The sequence below is a fragment of the Homarus americanus genome, unplaced genomic scaffold (assembly GCF_018991925.1).
Source record: "Homarus americanus isolate GMGI-L3 unplaced genomic scaffold, GMGI_Hamer_2.0 scaffold39675, whole genome shotgun sequence".
In the NCBI taxonomy this organism is placed as follows: Eukaryota; Metazoa; Arthropoda; class Malacostraca; order Decapoda; family Nephropidae; genus Homarus; species Homarus americanus.
Window position 1 is genome coordinate 19,573,724 of NW_024736071.1, and position 24,910 is coordinate 19,598,633.

The 24,910-nt window shown below is 43.0% G+C and overlaps 2 protein-coding genes across 3 annotated transcripts; both read left to right on the forward strand.

Moving 5' to 3' along the window:
* Window positions 1-1,586: 1,586 nt before the first annotated feature.
* Window positions 1,587-2,021, forward strand: LOC121871732. The gene is made up of 2 exons (XM_042374144.1): window positions 1,587-1,736; window positions 1,800-2,021. Exons 1-2 carry the CDS (start codon window positions 1,587-1,589, stop codon window positions 2,019-2,021), a joined length of 372 nt encoding a protein of 123 aa, XP_042230078.1.
* A 14,517-nt stretch (window positions 2,022-16,538) lies between these two features.
* LOC121871886 (iduronate 2-sulfatase-like) lies at window positions 16,539-24,642 on the forward strand. 2 transcript variants are annotated; one of them, XM_042374477.1, is made up of 9 exons: window positions 16,539-16,802; window positions 17,196-17,230; window positions 17,403-17,563; window positions 18,640-18,817; window positions 19,062-19,204; window positions 20,590-20,773; window positions 21,636-21,798; window positions 22,682-22,800; window positions 23,578-24,642. In XM_042374477.1, exons 1-9 carry the CDS (start codon window positions 16,750-16,752, stop codon window positions 24,489-24,491), a joined length of 1,950 nt encoding a protein of 649 aa, XP_042230411.1. In that variant the 5' UTR covers window positions 16,539-16,749; the 3' UTR covers window positions 24,492-24,642. The 2 variants fall into 2 exon arrangements, with proteins under 2 accessions (XP_042230411.1, XP_042230412.1); XM_042374478.1 differs by lacking the exon at window positions 17,196-17,230 and having other exon boundaries at window positions 16,540-16,802.
* The last annotated feature ends 268 nt before the right edge of the window (window positions 24,643-24,910 follow it).

The following is a 24,910-nucleotide window of genomic DNA, read 5'->3' on the forward strand; positions in this document are numbered from 1 at the left end:
ATTGCCATCTTGAAAAATGCAGACAGCTGTCTATGTCGGTAACGCGCTGTAGTGATATGCACTCCATCTTCTAGCAGGTTACGCTGCTTTAGTCTGATCCCAAAACTTCAGCCTTTTCTTTTGACAAGTTTAGGTCCCTGATGAGATCATGAAGCGCTTCTTGAGTAAATAGTTTAGGCCTGGTATTTTCAGAGTCATCCTGGAAGTCGTTTTCCATTGAGGTAGACATAGAATCGGAATCACTCAATTCTTATTCAGTCGGTGGATTTGGGACTGGAAGTTCAGCATTGTGCGGTACTGGTCGGATTGCAGAAGCAATATTGGGGTACTGTACCTTGCCTCGTGTCTTGATTTTTATTCCCTTAATATTTGTGAGACAGAAGTAGCAGTCACTACTGTGGTCTTTAGGTTCACGCCATATCATTGGTACAGCAAACGGCATTCCTGAACTTCGTTTACCACACATCCACTCGCTCAGGTGGTTAACACAAGACTTACAGGCTACATGAGGTGCCCATTTCTTGTCTTGGTCACCCAAATGACATTTAAAGTAACTTTTGTAGTTCAGTCGAACAGCTTTTGTGATTGGTTTCTTGAGGCTACCAGGAGTGAAGGCACCACATATGTAGCAAAAACTGTCAGCACCGTTCACACACTTGCGACGTTCCATGTTTTGTTAATTTCAGAGTAATTACAAATCATGCAGGTGTAGATATGCAATATCATGAATCAGCAAACTGAAACAAACAAAAAAGCACAAATCTGGAAAAAATAATTGCATAAGTGGAGCCAATGAGCATATAAATTACTGTATGAATAGCATGGTACACTAAATATATAGATATGCTGGTTCTGGAAAACTGAGCCTGATACAGCTATACGAATGTCATAATTGAGTTCAGCACATACAATTACACTAGAATCAGACTGTTTTGATCCAGAACCATGAGAATTTTTTTTTATGTTGGCCAGATTCCAAACGTGGTTTGAGCTCTTTTTGCCTACTCTCCTATTTTTCTTTTGTTTTTTTAGTTCTGGCCTAAGGACCTGCACCCTAAAAAGTGTATTCGTCCCGAAGTCCCCCCTGCAACTGTTCACCTCCCTCCCTGGAGATTGTGAACACGGAAGGGGATCGGAACAAGCTCCCATCCCTCATCCTTCCCTAACAGGTTTGACTCACTTCCGCAAGAATGGACGGACCGATCTATCTACCACCTTTCAACCACAACGTCGAGGACTGGTTAGTTCATGTGGAACTTGTGGAAGCAGCCCTCGTCGGCTCACAAGCAACTGACGAGCAAAAGTACGGCGCCCTGCTCTGTGCCTTGCCCACGGAAGTCGCCACGCAGGTCTCACAGACCATTGCCAACCCTCCAGTTGTCAACAAATTCGCTAACCTGCGGGATGCCTTGAGGACGCGTTATCAACAGACCAGCCCCAATCTCCTGCAAGACCTATCCTCTATCTCCCTCGGAAACTCAACCCCAGGACGTCTCTGGGAGGAGATGTGTCGGCTGAACTCCCGTCACACAGACAGACTCCCCGACTCTATCCTGCGCCAACTTCATGCACAGAAGCTCCCCACAATGGTGCGCGTCACCCAGTCTGCAGTAGATTACTCTGCGACACCAGAACTCTACGCACCCTCGGCAGACAGGATATTCAGTGATTGCGCTACTGCAGGTCTCGCTGCTGCGAACAACCCAACGACCACACCAGTACTTACCCCAGAACTTGTAAGCCGGGTCATCAACCATCAGCCGAGCAATACCTCACAAGACATAAAGGACCTGTTGCAGACTTTGAACCGCAGGATGGACACCATTGAACAGTTCTCCTTCTCCAGGCCTGCTGCTGGGCCTGTTCCTGACTCACGCACCACGCCCTACAATCCCATGCCTGCTGCTGGGCCTGCTCCTGGCTCATGCACTGCGCCCTACAATCCCACGCCTGCTACTGGGCCTGTTCCTGGCTCACGCACCACGCCCTACAATCCCCGACGCGCATTTCCTGCCCCGTAAACCGCCGCCAGCCCCCAGTACAACGGATCTACCCTATGCTGGTATCACAGACGTTTCGGCGCCAATGCTCAACACTGTGAGCCCCACTGCACCTACCCGGGAAACGGCAACAACGAGGATTGGTAGACGACTCAGCCCCTGTTCCTTTAGGCGTCTCACTACTGCACATCACCGACCGCACCTCCGGCACGAAATTCCTCGTCGACACAGGTTCATCGGTCAGCATTATTCCTCCCTCACTACAATACACGTCAAAGCAACCCTCTTATGACCTGTTCGCTGCCAACGGTACCCCCATCGCCTCCTACTGTGTACGCACCCTCGCCTTAGACCTCGGTCTGCCCAAGACTATGCGTTGGTTATTCGTGATCGCAGACGTGTCTCAACCCATTCTTGGCTTCGACTTCCTTACCTTCCACAAGCTCGGCGTCGACCCAAGCCATCTATGCCTCATCCATGAGCCTACAGCACGCAAGATCCAGGGTTCTCGTGCCAAACACACCGACACTATCACCTGTCTCGCGCCTTCCAACGAGTTCTCCTCCCTGCTCGACGAATTCAAGGAGCTTTTCTCACCCCGAGTTTCTCTACCCCCACCACCTACGTCGGGAATTTTCCACCACATCGAAACCGAAGGACCACCAGTCTTCTCACGCCCTCGCCGCCTGCGCCCTGAGCTCCTGAACACTGCCAAAGCAGAATTCAATAAACTACTGCAAGACGGCATCATTCGACCTTCAAAGAGTCCCTGGGCATCGCCTCTTCACATGGTTCCTAACCAAACACCCGGCGAGTGGAGGGTGTGTGGCGACTACAGAGCCCTGAACCTCGTCACCAAACCTGACAGGTACCCTATTCCGCATGTCCAGGACTTCCACCACAAACTTCATGGCAAGACTATCTTCTCGAAGATCGACTTGGAGCGTGCCTTCCACCAGATCCCAGTAGCACCTGCGGATACCCAGAAGACAGCCATCACCACTCCGTTCGGACTCTTCGAGTATACTTTCAAGAGTTTTGGCCTACGCAATGCAGCACAGACTTTCCAGAGGTACATGGACCATATGCTTCGCGACCTCAATTTTGTCACCGTCTACATTGACGATATCCTCGTCGCATCTTCGACGCCTGCTGAGCACCACCACCACCTACAACTCCTTCTCCAACGCCTGCAGAACAACAACATGAAAGTTCATCCTGCTAAGTGCGTCTTTGGAGCCTCCGCCATCGATTTCCTTGGTCACAGAGTCTCGCCCAGTGGCATACAACCCCTACCACAGAAGATAACTGCGATTAGGGAGTTCCCCAAACCTGAAACGGCGAAGAAACTCCGAGAATTCCTGGGTTTAGTCAACTACTACCACCGCTTCATTGACAAAGCTGCCACCGTCCTAGTCCCCCTCTACGACCTTCTCAAGGGACTCCCAAAGAAGTCTCACAAGCCTCTCGTGTGGACTCAAGAGGCTGTTACGGCATTCACCACTATGAAACAGCACATCACACGCCTCACCCTCCTGGCCCACCCCGCACCTAACGCCCGGACCACTCTCACAACAGACGCTTCTTCTACTGCAGTGGGCACTGTCTTATAGCAGGAGATCAACGGAATTCTCATGCCCATTGCCTTCTTCTCACAACAGCTTCAACCACCACACCTCAAGTACAGCGCCTTTGATCGAGAACTCCTGGCCATATACCTGGCTGTCAAACATTTCCAGCACTTCCTTGAGGCCCGTCAGTTCACCGTCTTCACTGATCACAAGCCCCTCGTCCACGCCTTTGCTTCAGCTTCCCAGTCACATACACCTCGTGTCCTGCGCCACTTGGCTTACATCTCGGAGTTCTCCAGCGATGTCCAACACATTAAAGGCAGCCACAACAAGATCGCCGACGCCCTCTCTCATTGTATATCCAACATTCTTCCCTCATCTCCACCCATTGATTATGGGCAGCTCGCCGCGGCTCAAGAGAACGATGAAGACCTGGCAGCATACAAGACATCCCCCTCAGGCCTCACACTCCAAGAACTCCCTGTTCCTGGCACGAACATAAAATTGTGGTGCGACGTATCCTGTGGGCAGCCTAGACCATTCGTGCCTCACGTCCACCGCCGCGCTGTTTTTGACCGCATCCATGGTCTCAGCCACCCAGGTGTGCAGGCCTCCCAGCGCCTCCTCACGCAACGTGTCGTCTGGCCCGGCATCAAGTCTGATACTAAGTAATGGGCTGCCCAGTGCGTGGCCTGCCAGTCCTCCAAAATACATCGTCACATACGGGCCCCCTTAGAAACCTTCCCTATTCCCACAGGACGTTTCCAAGTAGTACACCTCGACATCGTGGGACCGCTTCCATCATCCTACGGTAGCACCTACATCTTCACCTGCATCGACCGTTTCACCAGGTGGACAGAAGCTATTCCCATGCCCAATGCTACAGCAGAGTCTGCCGTCCGCGCCTTCATGTCCGGTTGGGTTTCCCGTTTCGGCCCCCCTGCAACCGTCATCACTGACCGAGGAGCCCAGTTTGAGTCACAACTCTGGCAGGACCTCCTACAGTTCCTCGGTACTTCTAGACAACGCACTACCGCATACTACCCTCAATCCAACGGCATGGTAGAGCGGTTTCACCGGCAGCTCAAGAACGCACTCAAGGCACAGCACGACCCTTACAGCTGGGAGGATGCGTTGCCTTTAGTGCTCCTCGGCATCCGTGCATCACACAAGGAGGACATGGACTGTAGCCCAGCAGATATCACACTAGGCGAGCCCCTTCGCCTACCCGGAGATTTCTCACTCCCTCCTGACCTCCGCCAACCCACTCCTGCCGTTCATCACGACTTACTCCAAAAACTGCGACAAGCAGTTTCTGCATTCAGAGCCACTTCTCCACGCCAGCCTCCTCGGCGCCCTCAACACATCTCTCCTGCACTACTCACTGCCGAGTATGTTTTCTTCAGGCATGATGCATGATGCTCACCACAACCCTCTACAACGCCCCTACGATGGACCCTTCCAGGTTGTTCCCCGTTCAGCGAAGTTCCTGATGATTATCCTGAATGGCAGACATGACACCGTCAGCATAGACCGAGTCAAACCGGCCACCTTACCCGTTGGGTCCCCAGCCCAGCAGCACCCCCCATGAACTACACCTGCACCAGTCTACCCGCAGTTACCACCTGCGCGAACTACACCTGCACCAGTCTACCCACAGTTACCACCTGCGCGAACTACACCTGCACCAGTCTACCCGCAGTTACCACCTGCAGCAATACTCCACCCACAACATTTCTAGGCACCCTATTTCCACCCTCAGGTACCTACTGCTCCTGTCGTGGACCCTCCTCCTGACGTGGACCCTGCTGCTGTCATGGACCCTGCTGCCGTCGTGGACCCTGTTGCTGTCATGGACCATCCTCCTGACCCAGCCAGACCCCGCCCACGACATTTCTGGGCACCCTATTTCCACCCTCAGGTTCCTATTGCTCCTGTTGTGGACCCTCCTCCTGACGTGGACCCTGCTACCGACGTGGACCCCAATGCTGTTATGTACCCTCCTCCTGACGTGGACCCTGCTGCCGTCATCGACCCTGTTGCTGTCATGGACCCTCCTCCTGATGTGACCCCGCCTCCTGACCCAGTCAACCCAGCCAGACCCTGCCCACAACATTTCTGGGCACCCCCTTTCCACCCTCAGGTACTCACTCCTCCTGTCCTGCACCCTGCTGTTGTCGTGGACCCTGTTGCTGCCATGGCCCCTGCCCATGACCCAATCTACCCAGCCAGTGACGTTGCCCCTGCTGTGACAGGACCACAACAACCATTGCCTGTACAACCTCCTCTAATCCAAAATCCTCCTCCCCCTGATTCTCCCACAGGTTTTGTGTCACTAGACGGAGTCGTCACCCGTAGTGGTGAGTGGTACGTATACCTGCCCGTTATGTGTCCCTTGTGGGACACAACCCTGTCAACCTCCAGCCTCCCGCCGCGCCCGGAGGGGAAGGGGAGTATTGTAGTGGACTCCATCCCCTACAAGGGACGACTGAGCTCCCGCGCGCCTACCAGCCAATCAGCTTACAGCCAGCGGTGCCGGTAGACCTAGTCTCCAGTGCGGACGCACACGTAGCAACGCTAGGACCAGAGTGCCGGGTGTGCCTGGCCTCCTCCTCTGTGATTGGCCCTCTTGCAACGCCCACCCCAAATCTTGATCCTCGTAAATTGTATAAATACGGCCATGGCTGGCCAGGGAGACCATTCTACTCTGACCTACAGGACCAGCAAGATCTCTCTCCAGCACCTCACCACCCAGCTTCCTCAGAGAGCTCCTCGCCCTACAGGAACTCTGAGCAAGCTACTCCTCACCTAGTAACTCCTTAGCACTGCTCTGTACAACAATATATATACAGAAAACACATCGTGAGTTTCTATTCTACCTCATTCCTGAGTGTGAGATATCTACATGTACGTACATTTGTGTGGCCATACAAAGAGAAAATAGACATCTAAAGAGAATTGTCTACTGGCCACATTACAGTACGCTACAACCTATAAATTTAATGTTATGCCTTTCGGGCTTTGCAATGCCCCTGCTACCTTTCAAAGGCTGATGTCACAAGTCACGGCCAATTGGCCTGGTTGTGTAGTATATTGTTACGAACCACGCCACCAATTGTCATGATCTACCTACCCAGCACTACGAACCACACCATCTATTGTCCTGATCTACCTACCCAGCACCACGAGCAACGCCATCTAGGGACGTAACCCGATTATGACTACTCTTAGTTACCACTCCGGGGTTTCCCTTCTCCATATCCTGGTTGTTGCGTCACCTCCTCAAGTCTTCTTCGTCAGCTCCAGTTCGATGAGAGTGGAGTTCACTCTTGGAAGTGACCACAGGATCACCTATCCTGGAAACCTACGGCACAGTGACTACCTACCGTCTTCTACAATACTCAACCTTACTCGTCAGCCATCTCAGCTCCGCACTTAAGTATTTGTAATCTTATATTGCCTCCCCGCCTCCACCTTGCTTCAAAATTATTGTATGTTGTATAAATATGTATATACTGTTAATGTTTAGGTTAAGTATGGTTAAGGGTAAATTATAGAAAGCTGAATATTTTGTTAAGGAATTTATGGTACTTTATTATACACAACAATAACTCTCATCCTTTGTCTACCCTTTTATAGTCCGATTGTCTTTGTTTTTGTTTTTTTGTTTCCTGTTGGGATCTGGGTAGACTTTTAACTATATTCTAAATCCCCAACTCGTAACAAATGGCGACCTTGACAGGACACAACATTAAGTGCCATATTCCTTCCCCCCTTTCTACTCCTTGTTAATTATTCCTCCCAGTCACTTCTGTTCACAATTGCTTTACGGTGGTTTAAAGTTTCCTTCATATGTGTGTGCATATATTGGTATTATCGTACAGTAAGAGTGACAGACGTAGGATATTAGGTTCCAAGTGTCATAAGGCTTACTTGTTATTACACGTGGCAGTCGTGTAGTAAGTCTTATCGAGTGTAGGGAAGAATCCGGATCTGTTTAATGCCGTACCCTCACTCTAGAGTAGGCTGTTCCATAGTCACTAGTTTAGGGTGAAGTGATATCTTGGGATGCCCCACTCTACCAGGACCCCATAATTATAAAGCCTCAATTATTGTTCTTCTCATAATCTCATTCGGGGTCAATAATCAAGTAACTCGGTTGTTAATCCGGATCTTAATATTAATGCCGTAATACGCCCTTCCTGTTTACTCAAGGGTTGTTAATCCGGATCTTTATATAAATGCCGTAATACGCCCTTCCTGTTTCAAGTATCTAAGGGTTGTTAATCTGGATCTTTATATAAATGCCGTAATACGCCCTTCCTGTTTCAAGTATCTAAGGGTTGTTAATCCGGATCTTTATATTAATGCCGTAATACGCCCTTCCTGTTTACTCAAGGGTTGTTAATCCGGATCTTTATATAAATGCAGTAATACGCCCTTCCTGTTTTAAGTATCTAAGGGTTGTTAATCCGGATCTTTATATTAATGCCGTAATACGCCCCTCCTGTTTACTCAAGGGTTGTTAATCCGGATCTTTATATAAATGCCATAATACACCCTTCCTGTTTCAAGTATCCAAGGGTTGTTAATCCGGATCTTTATATTAATACCGTAATACGCCCTTCCTCTTTCAAGTCTCTGTTAATCCGGATCTTAATATTAATGCCGTAATACGCCCTTCCTGTTCAAGTATCTGAGGTTGTTCATCGGATCCTTATATAAATGCCATATCGCCCTTCCTGTTTCAAGTATCCTAGGGTTGTTAATCCGGATCTTTATATTAATGCGTAATACGCTGGAAGTTCCTGTTTACTCAGGGTTGTTAATCCGGATCCTTAAATAAATGCCATATCGCCCTTCCTCTTTCAAGTATCTGAGGTTGTTAATCGGAATCTTAATATTAATGCCGTAATACACCCTTCCTGTTACTCGGGGTTAATCGGATCCTTATATTGTCGTGGCATATGCCTTCCTGTTTACTCAAGGGTTGTTAATCCGGATCTTTATATTAATGCCGTAATACACCCTTCCTGTTTCAAGTATCTAAGGGTTGTTAATCCGGATCTTTATATTAATGCCGTAATACGCCCTTCCTGTTTCAAGTATCTAAGGGTTGTTAATCCGGATCTTTATATTAATGCCGTAATACGCCCTTCCTCTTTCAAGTCTCTTATCCTTATTTAAGGATCTTATCAGAAGAACAATATTCATAAGTGTAATTTCCCTAGGTATAACGTGGGTAGTTTCTGGGACTTTCTGGTTATCCACTGCCGTGATATTTTCTAGGGTAATCCACTTATCTTATCTTTTGACCATTAATTAATTTATCTAGGTTTTCTTAATGGCCACCTCAGGATTTGTTAAACTTGGTAGTCCTGGAGGAGTGGAAGAGCAAGATACCATTTCACATCTTGAAGCATGTGGAGGAGCGTGGAGAGGTTAATTTAGGACGTGCGGCTGAGCTGGCTGATGCGTCAGCCTTGCTGGTGGAGTCACTGTGCCGTAGGGAACGTGGTACTTTCCGGCATGTTAGGTCCTCCTCTGATGATAACTTTGGGGACGTGAGTGGTAGGTCGAAAGGTTCCACACCTACCCCTCCCTGATGCAACCAAGTTTTATTGTTCTTACTGTAAAAACCAGGCCATACGATCCAGACTTGTAAACACCCAAAGTGTCGAACTGCTAAAAGTAGTTCCCTGGATCCCAAATTCAAACCAATAGCAACCACCAATGTGGAAGGGCCCCATTAGGATCTCTTCTCTTCATTCACCTATGAGGGCAAAATTTCAATCATAGAGGGGTCTCGTTCTTTCCCTGTTCGTATACTACGTGATACGGGCGCAGCACAATCTATCCTCCTATTTAACGTCATTCCTGATATATCTACCGCATTTACAAATGAGAGTGTTCTAATTTCAGATCTTCATCCCATTTTTCCTATCCTTTAGCTAAAGTGCACCTCCAATGTCCCTTGATTACTGGGAAGTGCAACAATATAAGGAAAGACCCAATGCCTGTGTGTGCGGCATTCATTTATTATTGCACAACTTGGTAGGGAGATCTAGTGGTTTCTAACATAAAAGAGAGTCGACTCTCCCTTTTTACCTGTCAACTCCACCACTGACCTTAAAGAAACTATTCCTCATCTTTTCCCATCTTGTGCTGTCACCCGGTCACAGAGTGTGCGAAATGGGCCCTCTTCGTCTAAAACCACCTCTAATATCTTCCTACCCACAGAAGATCTGTACAATAAGACCATAAGTAAGGATGAGCTCATTACAGCCCAACAATCTGATCCATCTTTGTTCAAACAGGTGATGAAAGACCTCAGTGTGGACCATTGTACATCTTCGGCTTACCACCCACCGTCCCAAGGTTGCTTGGAACGGTTCCATCAAAACTTTCAAATCAATGCTAATAAACTATCTCCTCTCAATTATATAGTCCATACTCCTGATCGCAGAAAAGATTCACAACTTGTTCACATTAATCTCATGAAACTTTACCATTCCAGGCAGTCAGAGGAAGACATCCCAGAGGATATAAGCCAACCTGTATTGCATACGGTTTTGTCAGGGCTGGAGCCGGAGACAGATGACATGGACCTATTGGAGAATTTAGACTTCCCTCTACCTAAAGAAAACCCTACTAACAGTCACATACTCAACAACTTGGATGAGTGTTTTTCTGTTTTGAATCCATCTCAAGCAAAAGATCTCACTAAGTTATTATCAACATTTCCTAAAGTCACGTCAGACCTCCCAGGGTTTTGCAATATACTTAAACATGATATTAAGCTAATCTCAGATGATGTACAACCCATTAGGCAATCAGCATATCGACTAAATCCACAAAAAAGAGAGATTATGAAAAAGGAGGTAGATTTTTTGTTAAAACATAACTTAGCTGAGCCTAGTACTTCCCCCTGGGCTTCACCTTGCCTTCTCATTCCAAAACCCGATGGCACTCTTCGTTTCTGTACCGATTATCGTAAAGTGAACCAGGTCACTGTCTCAGACTCCTACCCTTTACCTTTTGATTGAAGATAATAGACAGCATAGGCTGTGCCAAATTTATCATACCGTGGACCTATTGAAAGGATATTACCAAGTGGGACTCACGGATAGGGCAAAATAATCTCGGCATTTATAAACCCATTTGGTCTTTTTCTAATATTTGGTTATGGCGCTGGCTTTTCTATGCTCCGCCACATTCCAGAGGGCCGAATGTAACCACCATCCAGACTCCAGGTGGGACGTTCGCCTACCTGGATGACCTGGTGGTGGTGTCGGACAGCGACGAACATCTGGTGCGTTTGGGAGGATAATGCTTGCACGACTGCAAGAGACCGGATTCAATTTCATAACCTGGCTAAATCTGCTTTTGGCCGGGCATCAGTGACTTACCTGGGACATATCGTTGGGCATGGTATGGTGAGACCCAAGGACGCAAACGTTAGAGCCATCTTGTCCTTCCCCACTCCAAGGACGAGGAAGGAACTCGTGCGCTTCCTGGGATGTGCGGCTACTACCGTCGGTTCTGCAGTAACTTCTCCAGCGTGGCCGGACCCCTCACAGACCTTACCAGTTCTGCGGTCCCTTACATCTGGAACCAGAGGTGCGACCAGTCTTTCCAATCACCAAAGCCCTCTATTGCCTCCAAGCCTGTAGTCCACCTCCTGACTACACCTCGCCGCCCAGCAAATGACGCCAGGTGGTGTCGGAGGGGGGGCCAGCTCCTACAACCCATCTAACCACTGATGTTCTTCACCCTGTGGCATATATTACTCCTCATGTTGAAAAAACATCAGACCAACTACTCCTAATTACAGAGAACTGGCTCTGTGTTGGCAACAGTAGTTTGAATGTTACCCAGGTCTTGCCCACAAAACAAACTTTCTAGTCTTCACTGTTCATAACCCACTCACGTTCATCCAAACCAACAAGACCTCCAACCAGCGAATCCTCCGCTGGGCCTCCTTACCCAGCCCTATAATCTACAAGTCCGGCACATAAAGGGGTGGACAACCTGATTGCAGACTCCTTATCCCGAGCTCCAGTGGAAATGCAGCAGCTACTCTCCAGACGCACTAGGTGATCACCTCCTTCGCGCCCGCGCTACGGAGGTCTTTGGAGGGGGGGTGTGTTACGAACCCCTCCACCCAGCACTACGAACCACGCCATCTATTGTCCTGATCTACCTACCCAGCACCACGAGCAACGCCATCTAGGGACGAGACACGAGTATGACTCGTCTTAGTTAACACTCCGGGGTTTCCTTTCTCCATATCCTGGTTGTTGCGTCACCTCCTCAAAGTCTTCTTTGTCAGCTCCAATTCGAGGAGAGAGGACTTGGCTCTGGGAAGTGACCACAGGATCATCTATCCTCTAAACCTACGGACAGTGACTACCTACCGTCTTCTACAATACTCAGCCTTACTCGTCAGCCATCTCAGCTCCTCACTTAAGTACTTGTATCTTGTATTGCCTCCCCCACGTCCACTTGCTTCAAAATGGTTTATGTTGTATTATTATGTATATACTGTTAATGTTTAGGTTAAGTTTGGTTAAGGGTAATTTATAAGCTGAATATTTTGTTAAGGGATTTATGGTACTTTATTATACACAACGAAAACTCGCATCCTTTGTCTACCCTTTTATAGTCCGATTGTCTTTGTTTTTTTTGTTTTTTCCTGTTGGGATCTGGGTAGACTTTTAACTATATTCTAAATCCCCAACACATCGTGAGTTTCTATTCTACCTCATTCCTGAGTGTGAGATATCTACATGTACGTACGTTTGTGTGGCCATACAAAGAGAAAATAGACATCTAAAGAGAATTGTCTACTGGCCACATTACAGTACGCTACAACCTATAAATTTAATATTATGCCTTTCGGGCTTTGCAATGCCCCTGCTACCTTTCAAAGGCTGATGTCACAAGTCACGGCTGGTGAGCTACTTGATTCGTCAGGCAAGACGGAACATGGCGGTGGACATGCAATCAGTTCAGGAGTACACACGTGAACTGTACGTAGCAGTGGCACATAAGATGGGAATTGTAGAGCCAAAACCCTTCACTGCTTCCTCTGGGTGGCTGCAAGGGTTTAAGAAGAGGAAAAAGATCACCAACATTAACATTGTTGGTGAAGGAGCAAGTGCTGACCGTGTTGCGGCGAGTGATTTTCCTCCATTCTTACGTGACGTTATGGAGGAAGGGCAGTACACCGACGACCAGGTGTTCAACATGGATGAATCCGGTCTGTTTTGGAAAAAGCTACCTACCAAGACATTCGTTGTCAAGTCTGCCAGCAAGTGTCGGGGCCGGAAATTGCAGAAGGAGCACATCACCATTTTGTTTACCACCACTGCCACCGGTACCTGTAAGCTCAAGTTATCGGTGATCCACACAGCCCGCAAGCCGCACACTTACAAGAACATGGACATGACCAAGCTAAATGTCCACTGGCTAACCGCACGTAAGGCGTGGATGTTCACTGCTCTGTCCCTCTCCTGGTTTGACGACTTTCGTTCCCGACGTCAAGAAATTCTGCGAGCAACAAAATGTTTCATTCAACATTTTGTTGCTCCTTGACAACGCACCAGGACACTCGCCCCTACTGTTGGATCGTCACCCCAACGTAAAAGTGGTCTTACTTCCTCCCAACACTACATCGTTTATCCAGCTCATGGATTGATATGAAACGTTAAGGCTGCATTCTCTGCAAAGAAGTTTAAGCTCCTGAACGACTGTACCAACACCAAGGATGAGTTGCGTAACCTGGGTGACACTGATAGCGAGAACGACGAGGACGAGGAAGAAGAGTTGGCGGAGCAAGAAGTTCGCGTCAAACAGTTTTGGAAGAAATTCAATGTCAAAACGTCAAGAAAGATATTGATTTCTTGGTGGAGGCATGGGGGCAGCTGTCTGTGGCAACGATTCGTCACGCGTGGCGGCATGTGTTGCAAGGTATCTCAGGTAGGAGGGCAGTCAACCTGTGACTGGTGAGATTTAGTCTGTTGCAGTGGACCTTGCAAGAGAAGCTGCACAGAGTGTTACAGCTGCAGGCTTCTCCGAGACCACCAACAAATACATTATGGAGGTGATCAGGGATCCTGAGGTGACTGCTGACGAGATGTTGGAAGAAGATGACGTCAGTGAAGATGCAGGTGGTGCGGTAGCCCGAGAAGGACATAAGTTAACACAGGGTAATGTAAAGGATGCCATCGAGTTTGCATAGAAATTCAAGCTCTACTTTCCAACGACCCTGATTATCACCGCTATGAAGTCTTCAATAACCAGCTTTTGCAGACTATGGAGCTGTACATCAAGATGTATCACGAACACATCAACACTAGCCGTCAGCGTAACATCACGGACTTCTTTGCCCGCAACACACCACAGCCAGCCTAAGCCAGTGATAGTGACAGTGATGTTGACTTTGAGGGATTTGTCAGGGAGGCCCTGACAAATGTGGTCGATAGTGATGGTGATTCACCTGAGGGCCAGTAATCTGCCCTCTGCCTCGGAACCAGCCCCCATCAACGTATGCCGACCCATCTCTTCTACTAACGAAAGTGTTAAACCTAACCTAACGTAAGTGTTAAACCTTGATTTTTCTAACCTAACTTAACCTAATGTAAGTGTTAAGCCTTGATTTTTTCTAACCTAGCATAACTGTTAAACCTTGATTTTTCTTTTACCTGGTACAGTATATTATTCTCTTATTGATATTTCTCTTATATATTATGTGTGTACATGCCATCATAAAGTTAAGATACTATTTTTACTACAACCTACGTATTGTGTCGGCAAAAAGTGGAGTTTGGGGGTCGGCCCAGTCTCTATTTCAATTAATCCCATATGTTCTGTTATTTCATTTATGTGTTTCTTGTTTTACGCGGGCCTCCACGGGTTCAATTGGCCGCGTAAATGCAGACTACACTGTATATATTATATATATATATATATATATATATATATATATATATATATATATATATATATATATATATATATATATATAATTCTTAATAAAATTACTGAAAAATTTGCAAAAAAAAAAAAACAGCTGTCTTCGGCTTCGTGTAGTCTACTATTTGTCATTGTCGAAATTACCTGGGTAGCATACCATCATAAAGTTAAGATAATATTTTTACTACAACATAGTTTTGTGTCGTCAAAAAGTGGAGTTTGGGGGTCGGGCCAGTCTCTATTGGAATTAATCCCATATGTTCTGTTGTTCACTTTACGCGGTACCCTGTGGGTTCAATTGACCGCGTAAATAGGGGTACCACTATATTACTTAAACACTACAAATAAAATAAATATCTACTGTATTCCTTAAACAATTAAAAATCACATAATTTTTACTTACTTCATGGATAAATACTTAAAACTTATATACTATTACATGAATTATTATCAGTTACAGATTCCTTACTAAAATTACTGAAAAATTTGCAAAAAAAAACAGCGTCTGGCTTCGTGTAGTTCACTATTTGTGTCACTGTCGAAATTACCTGTATATATAATACCTATTGTAAGATTGGACCTCTGCAGTGAGCCCTACTGTACTAACACCTGCCTTAACACCTGTACAAACACTTACTTTAACACCTGTCCTGACACCTGTACTAACACCTGCCTTCCCTAACACCTGTACAAACACTTGCCTTAACACCTGTCCTAACATCTGTAATAATACCTTCCCTAATACCTGTACTAAAACCTGCCCTAACATGTGTGTGTGTGTGGGGGGGGGGGAGATCAAATCTGCACCAATCCCGCCCAGCCTAAATCGTTAACCCAGCTTAATCCCCAACCCTTCCTAATCCCTAATCCAGCCCAATCCCTAACACTGCCTAATCCCTAACCCAGCCTAATCCCCAACCCTTCTTTATCCCTAACCCAACCTAATCTCTTACTCTTCTTAATCCTTAACCCTTCCTAATCCCTAACCCTTCCCAATCCCTAACCCTGCCTAAACCTTAACCCTGCCTAATCCCTAACTCTGCCTAATCCCTAACTCTGCCTAATGCACTCTAAGGTAACATGACAACATTTAGGTTTACGAACACTAACGTGTTGCAGGTAGTTGTTCCAAATTGACAGAAAGTCCAGAAAACTGTGAGGACAAACTTTTTCGGAGTGAGAGTTGTGAACTCTTGGGACAATCTACAATCTACCAGAAAGTGTTGTGTTTGTGACTGCACCGAGTGTGAGCTCTTTCAAGACAAGACTTGACCAACACTGGAGCGGGTTCAGGTACATTCAGGAGCTGGTGCATGCCCAGTACATGCCAACAGTGTGTAACAGAGACGTGACCGATCGCCCAAGCGGCTAACAAGCCGATCTTTTGGTGAAGAGGATAAAAGTAAAAAGTAAAGATCCAGTTTCCCATCCGACTATGAAACCAATGAGAGTATGAAACCGGGGTATCGAAGCAAGCGTGTCTGTCTGCCTGGTAAGCTGAGGTTTGATTTTGAAAAGTCAGTCTTTGGCCAGCCATGTCTCTGTGTGCACCCTGCGACTAGAACTATTTTGCTGAGCCTTGCTGTCATTTCTCAGTTCTATGAGAATAACGACAGGGCTTTAGATTTTCTCCGTAAGCACTGTGTTTTGCCAAAGTCTCCTCCAAAGTGCTCAACGTATAATATAGACCTTATTTATCGTAGAGAACAGTGGATTTGGCGTTGTCGGCAGACATTTTTGCTCAGTTACTTTAAAAAATACATATTTCGACAACGAGTAATTTCCGACGGATGTTTATAGAAGAAAGGTTGCTTAGAATTGCACAAGGTAAGTGGTAGAGCCATTAGTATTGTTATGCGTGAGTTGGGTGTTATTCAGAAAATTTACCCTCGGTTCTTTATCTTTCGGAAAGCAATGGAAATTTATATTAATTCTGTTTTTAATTTGTGATAAACACCTAAAAACTGAGTAAGTGCTCGGGGTGCTTGTGTAGTGACGTTACAGGCCGTGTTATGTTGACTGTAGTGTGTCAGTCGTCTGCCTCCACCAGGGGGTGAGCACCAAAGCTTACTTCTAGCATCCCGGGTAATGTGTGACCATACGGCATCACTCATGGACGTGCCCATGGGCCAATATTGTTTTGCGTATTGAGTCAGCGAAAAAAAAGACGTCGTAGCTCAAGTTATGACCAATTTTGGGAGATGGGACGTCTTCAGGATGAGACAACTAGTTCTGGCCATAGTTTTATTCGTAGGTATGAATTACAGTAAGGCAATTTACTTTATTTACTACATGCCTAGGGAAGTGGCCTGTGTAAGATCCCTTCATTGTTCTTGATAATTTTGTCAAGGGCTATTTTGAAGCCCAGTACTGCTCTTGATTACACCGTTTCATAAGTGAAAAAGTATTTACGTTACCTACCCAGTTTTCTGTATTATTGTGAGGCTTTTTGATAACAGTGTTACAATGAAAACTGTTAACGTAGTCCTTGATGATATTACAAACCTACAATATCATAGCCAGGGGAATGTGGTATGGTTTGTGCATTTTCAGAACTGCACAATTTGGGAATTCAGTTTTTTTGTAATTGTATAAATTTTCGCCCCCAAATTAATCTAACCTTCCCAACCCTTACATGGTTGACCAGTGGCAACATCTTCAACAATTCCACAACATTGATGGGTAGGTACTGTACCCTAAGGTGAATTGTAGTAAAACTGTACTTTGTGGACTTACACTTATTATTTTCGTTTGTTGCCACTATACGAAATTGAAGTTGATACTACTGTATGTTTTCTGATGGATTGAACAATAACTATTAAACTTTTTAAATACTTTTGCTCTAATTTTTCAGTGAACAGTGTCTTCGGTGGTTTTGGTCACCCAAATGTTCTCCTGATTGTTGTAGATGATTTAAGGCCAGCCTTAGGGTGTTATGGGGACTCCCTGGCCCTCACACCAAACATCGATTCTCTTGCACTTCATGGAACAATCTTGACACGTGCCTTTGCTCAAGTAAGTCTGACATAGTACATACGCTACCTATACGTATAACACATAAATTTGATAATAGTGCAGGGGGTCCTCGTTATAAGTGTTTTCATTATAAGTGTTTTTGCACTTAAGTGGTCAAATAATTGCGGACCTCCACATAAAAAGTCCCCACAGTTAAGAGGATTCTATGGCTGAAATCCGTCAATCTTTGGGAGCACAAGTGTTTGAATGATTGGAATTCCCACCCACCTCCCATTCTCTTAAGGTCATCCTTCTCACCCACGCTATGCATGCTCAGTGCCAGTTGCCTGTGCCCACAGGCATTTTTTTGAAGTGCTCCAAGAACTTTAATTATCAACTTTGTTGAGTCTTTGGTGACATTGGTGGACTAATTTTGTAGCTATCAGTTCCAAACTGAAGCAAGGTGGTGTAGTGGCTAAAAGGAAGTGTAGTAGCTATGGGATGAATATGAAATTAGAAGCTATAAGTCATAAGAAAAGTGGTGAGCATGTCTATATGAACCACTTTCACTGAAATGAGTGTGAGTGCATGGTTAGGTAGCATGCCCCACATCAACACACCAACCCCAAACGACTTTAAATACCTAAATAAGTTGTAAAATTAAATAATTTCATAAAATAATGTGTAATCAAATGTTTAACAAATGTTTCTAAGGTATATATATTACTGATAAAAGATACCAAATTAAACTTTGTCAGTGTCACTTACAAGGTGATGGTCCCGGTTAGACCCTATTCCTATTAATTCTTATGGAAATTAATTCCCTTTATATGTGGTTTCATTACCAGTGGCTTTTTTCTGGTCCCTATTAACTACTTATATTGAGGACCCCCTGTATTTGTAACTAGTACATACCTATATTTTTTTTAACAACAGATGTAAAGTCTTCTTGGACTTTTATTGGGAGGTAAAATTTTCTCCTGCTACTGTACAGTATGGTTGAAAAGTTTTATTTTACCATTTAACTGTACTGTACTGTAGACTGAATGGGAATAAACCAGTGGTATGGCGCAGTGTAGGATCATAAGAAGTTTAGCAAGTTGTTATAAGTTTCATTCATATTTTCTCACTTCTAGCAAGCGCTGTGTGGCCCAAGTCGTACATCTTTTTTAACTTCAAGACGCCCAGACACCACCAGATTGTATGACGTCCACTTCTACTGGAGGGAGCATGCTGGCAATTTTACAACTCTTCCTCAGTACTTTAAGGAACATGGCTACCACACAGTGTCTGCTGGGAAGATTTTTCACCCTGGTGTGTGTTTTTCTTAATATTATCATTATATATTATGTGATTGCTTCACCGTTACTTACCAACACTATTTCCTAACTAGATGTCTGATATCAAAGAGAAAAAACACATACACTGAACTGTATATATATATTTTTGGGGTTAAAGATATCATAATTTAACCTTTAGTAAGTTACCCTTTATGGGTGCCATTGGGTTTGCTAGTAAGATGAGGCAGATAAAGATTTAAACAACTATTTATTTTCAGGTATAGTGAGTAACCATAGTGATGATCAACCTTACAGTTGGTCGGAAGCAGCGTACCATCCACCCACTCAAGCCCACAAGCAGGATCCTGTATGTATGGGATCTGATGGTCAACTGCACACCAACATCTACTGTCCTGTACAGGTATGGCATTTTCTGCTGCATTTGATACTGTTTAGCATTTAATAATCTAAAAGACATAATGAAAATGGACTTTAACTTCAATTTGAGAAAAAGGCTGCCGAAAGACTTTATCTGGCAAGGATCAGAAGCGTGGGCACTTCCACCAGACACCAGAAAGAGGTTGGTGTTAGAGGCATATGCTAAAAATAAGCTAGACTGACAGGAAAACGAATGAAGAAATACTACTAAGATTATCAAAATTTCCAAGAGAAATACAGACACTCCTCGGTTTATGGAAAGGTTCCGTTCCTGAACCCTATCTGTAAGCCGAATTTTCTTTAGACAGAAAATGACCCTTCCATAGGGTAAATGTGTACTGAATCACAGATGGTGTCTCACAAGGAGATCCACTCAGCCACTTTATGCATAATCCTCCACAAGTAGTGTTGTTACGCCGTACTAGTTACCTTCCTTAATAAGAGAAACTCTTCGGCAACCCCAAAAATTTTATAATGGGACTTATGGGATGTGTTTTGTAACCTTGAATTTTTGTAAACAGAGTGTTCTGTAACCCCAGGAGTGTCTGTACTTGAAATGTACAGAAAAAGAAAAATTAGATACTTTGGTCATATAATTAGGGAGGAGAAGATAACAGAAATATTAATGTGCAAATTCAAGGGTAGGAGTGCCAAAGAAAGTTCAGAGACTGGGATGGATGCATGAAATTAGAAACTGGGTCCTCAGAGAGATACAAAACCTTGGAGCATTGGTAAAAACAGCTGAGAATGTTAAGAGTGGAGGAATGTGGTCACCAATCCTCAGATATGAGGATGGTACTCTGATTGATTGATAGTCATATGGAGATCACTTCATCTTTAAAACCAGTTTTCATTAATCACTTGATTTATTTGGTCCATATACAGTACATTACAGTCCTGTACAGACAGCCCCCAATTTACAAAGATCCAGTTAATGAAAATTCAAAGTTACGAGAAAAAAAATTATCCTGTTTTGATTTACAGTACTAATGGAAAAAAAATTGTTTATTTATTTACTTATTTATTTGTATATATATATACTGTATATATATATATATATATATATATATATATATATATATATATATATATATATATATATATATATATATATATACTAGTATATATATATATATATATATATATATATATATATATATATATATATATATATATATATATATATATATATATATATATATATATATATATATATATATATATATATATATATATATATATATATATATATATATATATATATATATATATATATATATATATATATATATAGAGCCTTGGCTTTGCTATAATGTGATGTTCAAAGATGCATGCACTACTGGATACTATAATTTTTTTGTATTTCAGGTAGAAAAACAACCTGGTGGAAGCTTACCAGATATAGAAACTACAGAATTTGCAACTGTGTGGCTTAAAAGATGGGCAGCACAAGAGAAGGCCAGACCAGACAAGGGTTCAAAACAACCTTTCTTCTTGGCTGTTGGTTACCATAAGCCTCACATTCCTCTTAAATTCCCTTGGCAGTTTTTAGGTGAATTGTAATAATGTCTCACTTTAATATTTAATCGTAAAATGTAGTAACTTTTGTTCTCGTCACCTGCCACCTCACACTGACCAGACGAGTAGTTACTGTACAGTCCTGTGTTTGTTGTAAGAGAGAGGCTACCTTGACAGTCTTTATCTTGCATTACCTCTTACCCTCTCCCCTAAAATGGTTGGGAAAGAGTTATAAATCGTGGGGTAACCGAGATCATTTTAAAATTGTGCAATATCAAATGTTCCACATCTTAAATGAAACTTTATAGACCTTTGGATATAGTGTTGAGTTTGGAGTTGTACTTTATCACAGTGGTTTGGAGCTAAATAAAACTTAATAGATATGAGTGTTAGTTGTGAGTTACTGGTAACCATTTACGTGAAATTTGTAAAATATGATCAGAGTAAATGGAAATATTTTAGCATGAGATGTTATTGAAATAACAGAACTTTAAGCTCATCATGTATTAATAGCACAGTCGTGTAGGATAAATTTGTTTATGTATATACAGTAGTAAGTAACTTTTTTAGTTGAAGAGAAATGTCATCTATGTAGAATAAGGATACCAAATATTAAGAGAAGTTTGTATTTTGTTTCACTTTTGTCAAACCATAACAGATGGCCATTGTCAGCTCATGTAAGTGCATTATATATTTTATGTAGGAGAACATTCCTACCAGGTTTCAGTTTTGTCAACTGTCACACCCTCAAATATCTAGATGATGCCAGATGTATCCTCGTCACATTATTTCATTACATTATTTCATTTTGAGACAAAAGTGAGTTTACATATTCTGTAAACTAATGAATTCTCTTAAATAGATGAAAGAAATTTGAAATCACTTTTTTTTTCCAGATGCATACCCAATTGGGAGTATTCCACTTGCCCCTAACAGTCGATATCCACACGGTCTACCCAGCGTTGCTTGGAATCCTTGGAATGACCTCAGATATCGTGAAGATATTGCTGCACTAAATGTCTCTTTCCCATATGGACCTCTTCCAGACTATTATGCAAGGTTAATATTAAACTTCCAAATGAAATACAGTTGGGAACAAGAGTTAGTACACTACAGATATAGCAAAGGGAGTAGAAGATATCTTTATTACATACAGTACAAACTTATTTTCCAGCCAATTTGTAATGTGGCTGAACAGGTACTTTGATTCTTATCATTCAATAGATAATGGGTTACCCCACACCCTTGGCAGGATGTTAGTTTACTGACGGGTTCTACCATCAACGAGTGCACCCAATAGGGGTGGGAATTAAACCTATGACTAAAGCTTGTGAGGTGAACCTTTTGCCAACTGAACTATGAAATAAATTGATTCGTGAACAGATTTAAAATTGAGGATACTATAATGAAACAAGGGCATGGAAAGTAGTTTCAGATGAACCATACAGCACCAAAATCAAGTTAACAACTACAGTATAAACCTTTGTTGTCATTAGTGACAGACAAGCACATAATATGTGTTTCTCCAGGTGTGACAAAATTTATGAGGAGTGATTGTGTCCATTTTAATGTGTAAAATTTAGTTGATGTTCATGAACAAGAGAATTAGTCATAGAAAAGTGGCTCATGGATGTCCATCTACCTCACTGCTAAGTCTCTTTTACCATGAACCTTCCTTTACCTATTACTGTATTCTCAACTTCAACCAAATAATGGTTAGACAGTCTGTGCACTGCTTATCTTAAAATATTTACAGGCTTTTCAATTCCTTTACTAGAAGATACCGCTGTATATATTTTTTTTTTCTTTAAATAAATTGTTTGTTATTGTCATTAAGGATTCTGTGAGTTTAGATTCTTCTGAATGGATGTAAAGTATTGTGACGAAAATGAAGCAATCAGTATTTATTTATTATTATTTTTTAATTATATCTTCCTTTCAGATATATTCGGCAAGGATATTATGCTGCTATAACGTACACTGATGCTCTGATTGGAGATCTTCTCTCAACTGTAACTAGTCTGTTTCCTGACACTCTTATTGCTCTTATTGGAGACCATGGTTAGTATGCTGTTTTGTTAAATATTCATACTTTGGGAATTTTACCTAGAATATGCCCACCCACACTAACACCCTTTATATGTAGGATGCTTAGGAAATACGTTTCGTAATTCTTTCGGTGTGTTCCTGAGATATATATAAGGATAAACGACTTCATGACCATAGTGTCAATACCCCATAGTTTTGGAGTTATAACATATGACAGTTTGAGTTGGAATGTGATAAAATCTACAGAATATAAATGAAATATCCATTATTGCCAGTACAATTTATTTACAATCATATACAATCTGATATGGATTTTACAGTACATATTCAAAGCTTCGGCCTTCTTCCTGAATGCATGCTTTAATTTCACTAAAGTTAGCAGTATTCCACCTGTTATTGATGCATTTATGGGAGAGATTTGATACATCTTTGATATAAGAAGACTGCAGATCTCCTGTGTCAGGGTATCTACCATATCATAGGCAAGAAGACTAATGTGATAGGGAATCCAAATGAAGAGTAAGGTAAGTTACCCCTCTTTCTTAGGATACAGTACATACTACACTTCTTGTATTTGGTTTTAAAGACACACAAGTTGGAGAGAGTTTATGGAAACAAGGGTTGAGTTTGAGTCACTTAGTATCACTCCTCTTTTTTCCTTCTTAATGGTAAGTACAGTAATGATATTCCCATTTTTCTTAGTAACACTTTCTTTACCTTAATGTTGTTGCCTGCTAAGAAAACCTAATTTATTATTTTTTCACTAATCTAAACAAAATATTTTTTCAGGGTGGTCACTTGGTGAACATCAGGAGTGGTCAAAGTTTAGTAATTTTGAAGTTGCAACAAGAGTACCATTCATAGTAACCAAATGGAGTTCTCAAAAAGATAATGTATTTCAAGGTTATAATGATATTTTAAGAAATTTTTACACATTTAAAAAATACTCTTTTAAGAAAAATTGGTCATCATCTCTGCAAAATAAAATATCACTTGAAGATACTGTAAAAAATAACATATATAAAACTAAACCCAATAAAAAGAGAAAATTAGAGGTAAAACCAAAGAGAAATAGCTGGACAAGAATTCATGCAAATAAAACATTCAATTCCTATGAAGGACTGGTTGAACTAGTGGATTTATTTCCTACATTGGTTGATTTAGCGGGATTGCCAGCTCTCTCATCCTGCCCAGAGGAATCTAAGGATGTTAGAGTTTGCACACAAGGATCTAGCTTAGCTCCTATATTGAATTTACTATGGGATGATGATGTGTCCATCGCATCTGAGGGCAATGACCTAAAAAGACTATTAAAGAAACAGAAAACATCCAGAACTAACAGGATCACCTCTCATATCCCATATGACATACAGGTAAAAAAGGCAGTATTTAGTCAGTATCCTCGACCAGGACCTGAACCCACCCTTCACCCTGACAGTGACCAACCTCCTATGCGTGACACAACAATTATGGGATATTCTATGAGGACAAATAGATACCGATACACTGCCTGGCTAAATTTCAATAATATTACATTTAAGCCAGACTGGAGTCATGTTGTTGCTGAAGAGCTGTATGATCATTTTGTGGATGATCAGGAGGATCACAATATCTGTAGAAAAAAGGCATATAGATTTATAAAGCAGCAGTTACAGAAAAAAATTAGGAAAGGTCTACAGTTTGCTTCTCATCTAGTACATTAAGAAGATTGTTTCTATTTTTACTTTCATATTTCATATTGTATAATACTGTATACTACAATACTACTATTTATCATGTTCCTTTTGGAAAGAACACTGTGAATAAGAGTTTTCTATTCAACTTCTAATAAAAGAATAAATTTGTATTAATATTTGACTTGGTAGTTCTTATACATGGTTCCCTCCCCCATATTCTATCTCCAGGTGCAGTATGAAGCACGTTAGCGGGGTACCCATTGGTTGCCTCATTCGCTTGTTTTCTTGCTTTTCCAGGTTATATCTTGGGCACCTTGTGCACTAAGAATCTGAAATTTGGTCATATTAGTGACTAATTGGTTTGCCTGCCCCCCCCTCCCTCCCTATTTTTTTTTTTTATGATATAGCATGGGGCAAGTGTACGGTACTGTACACTCAACTTACTA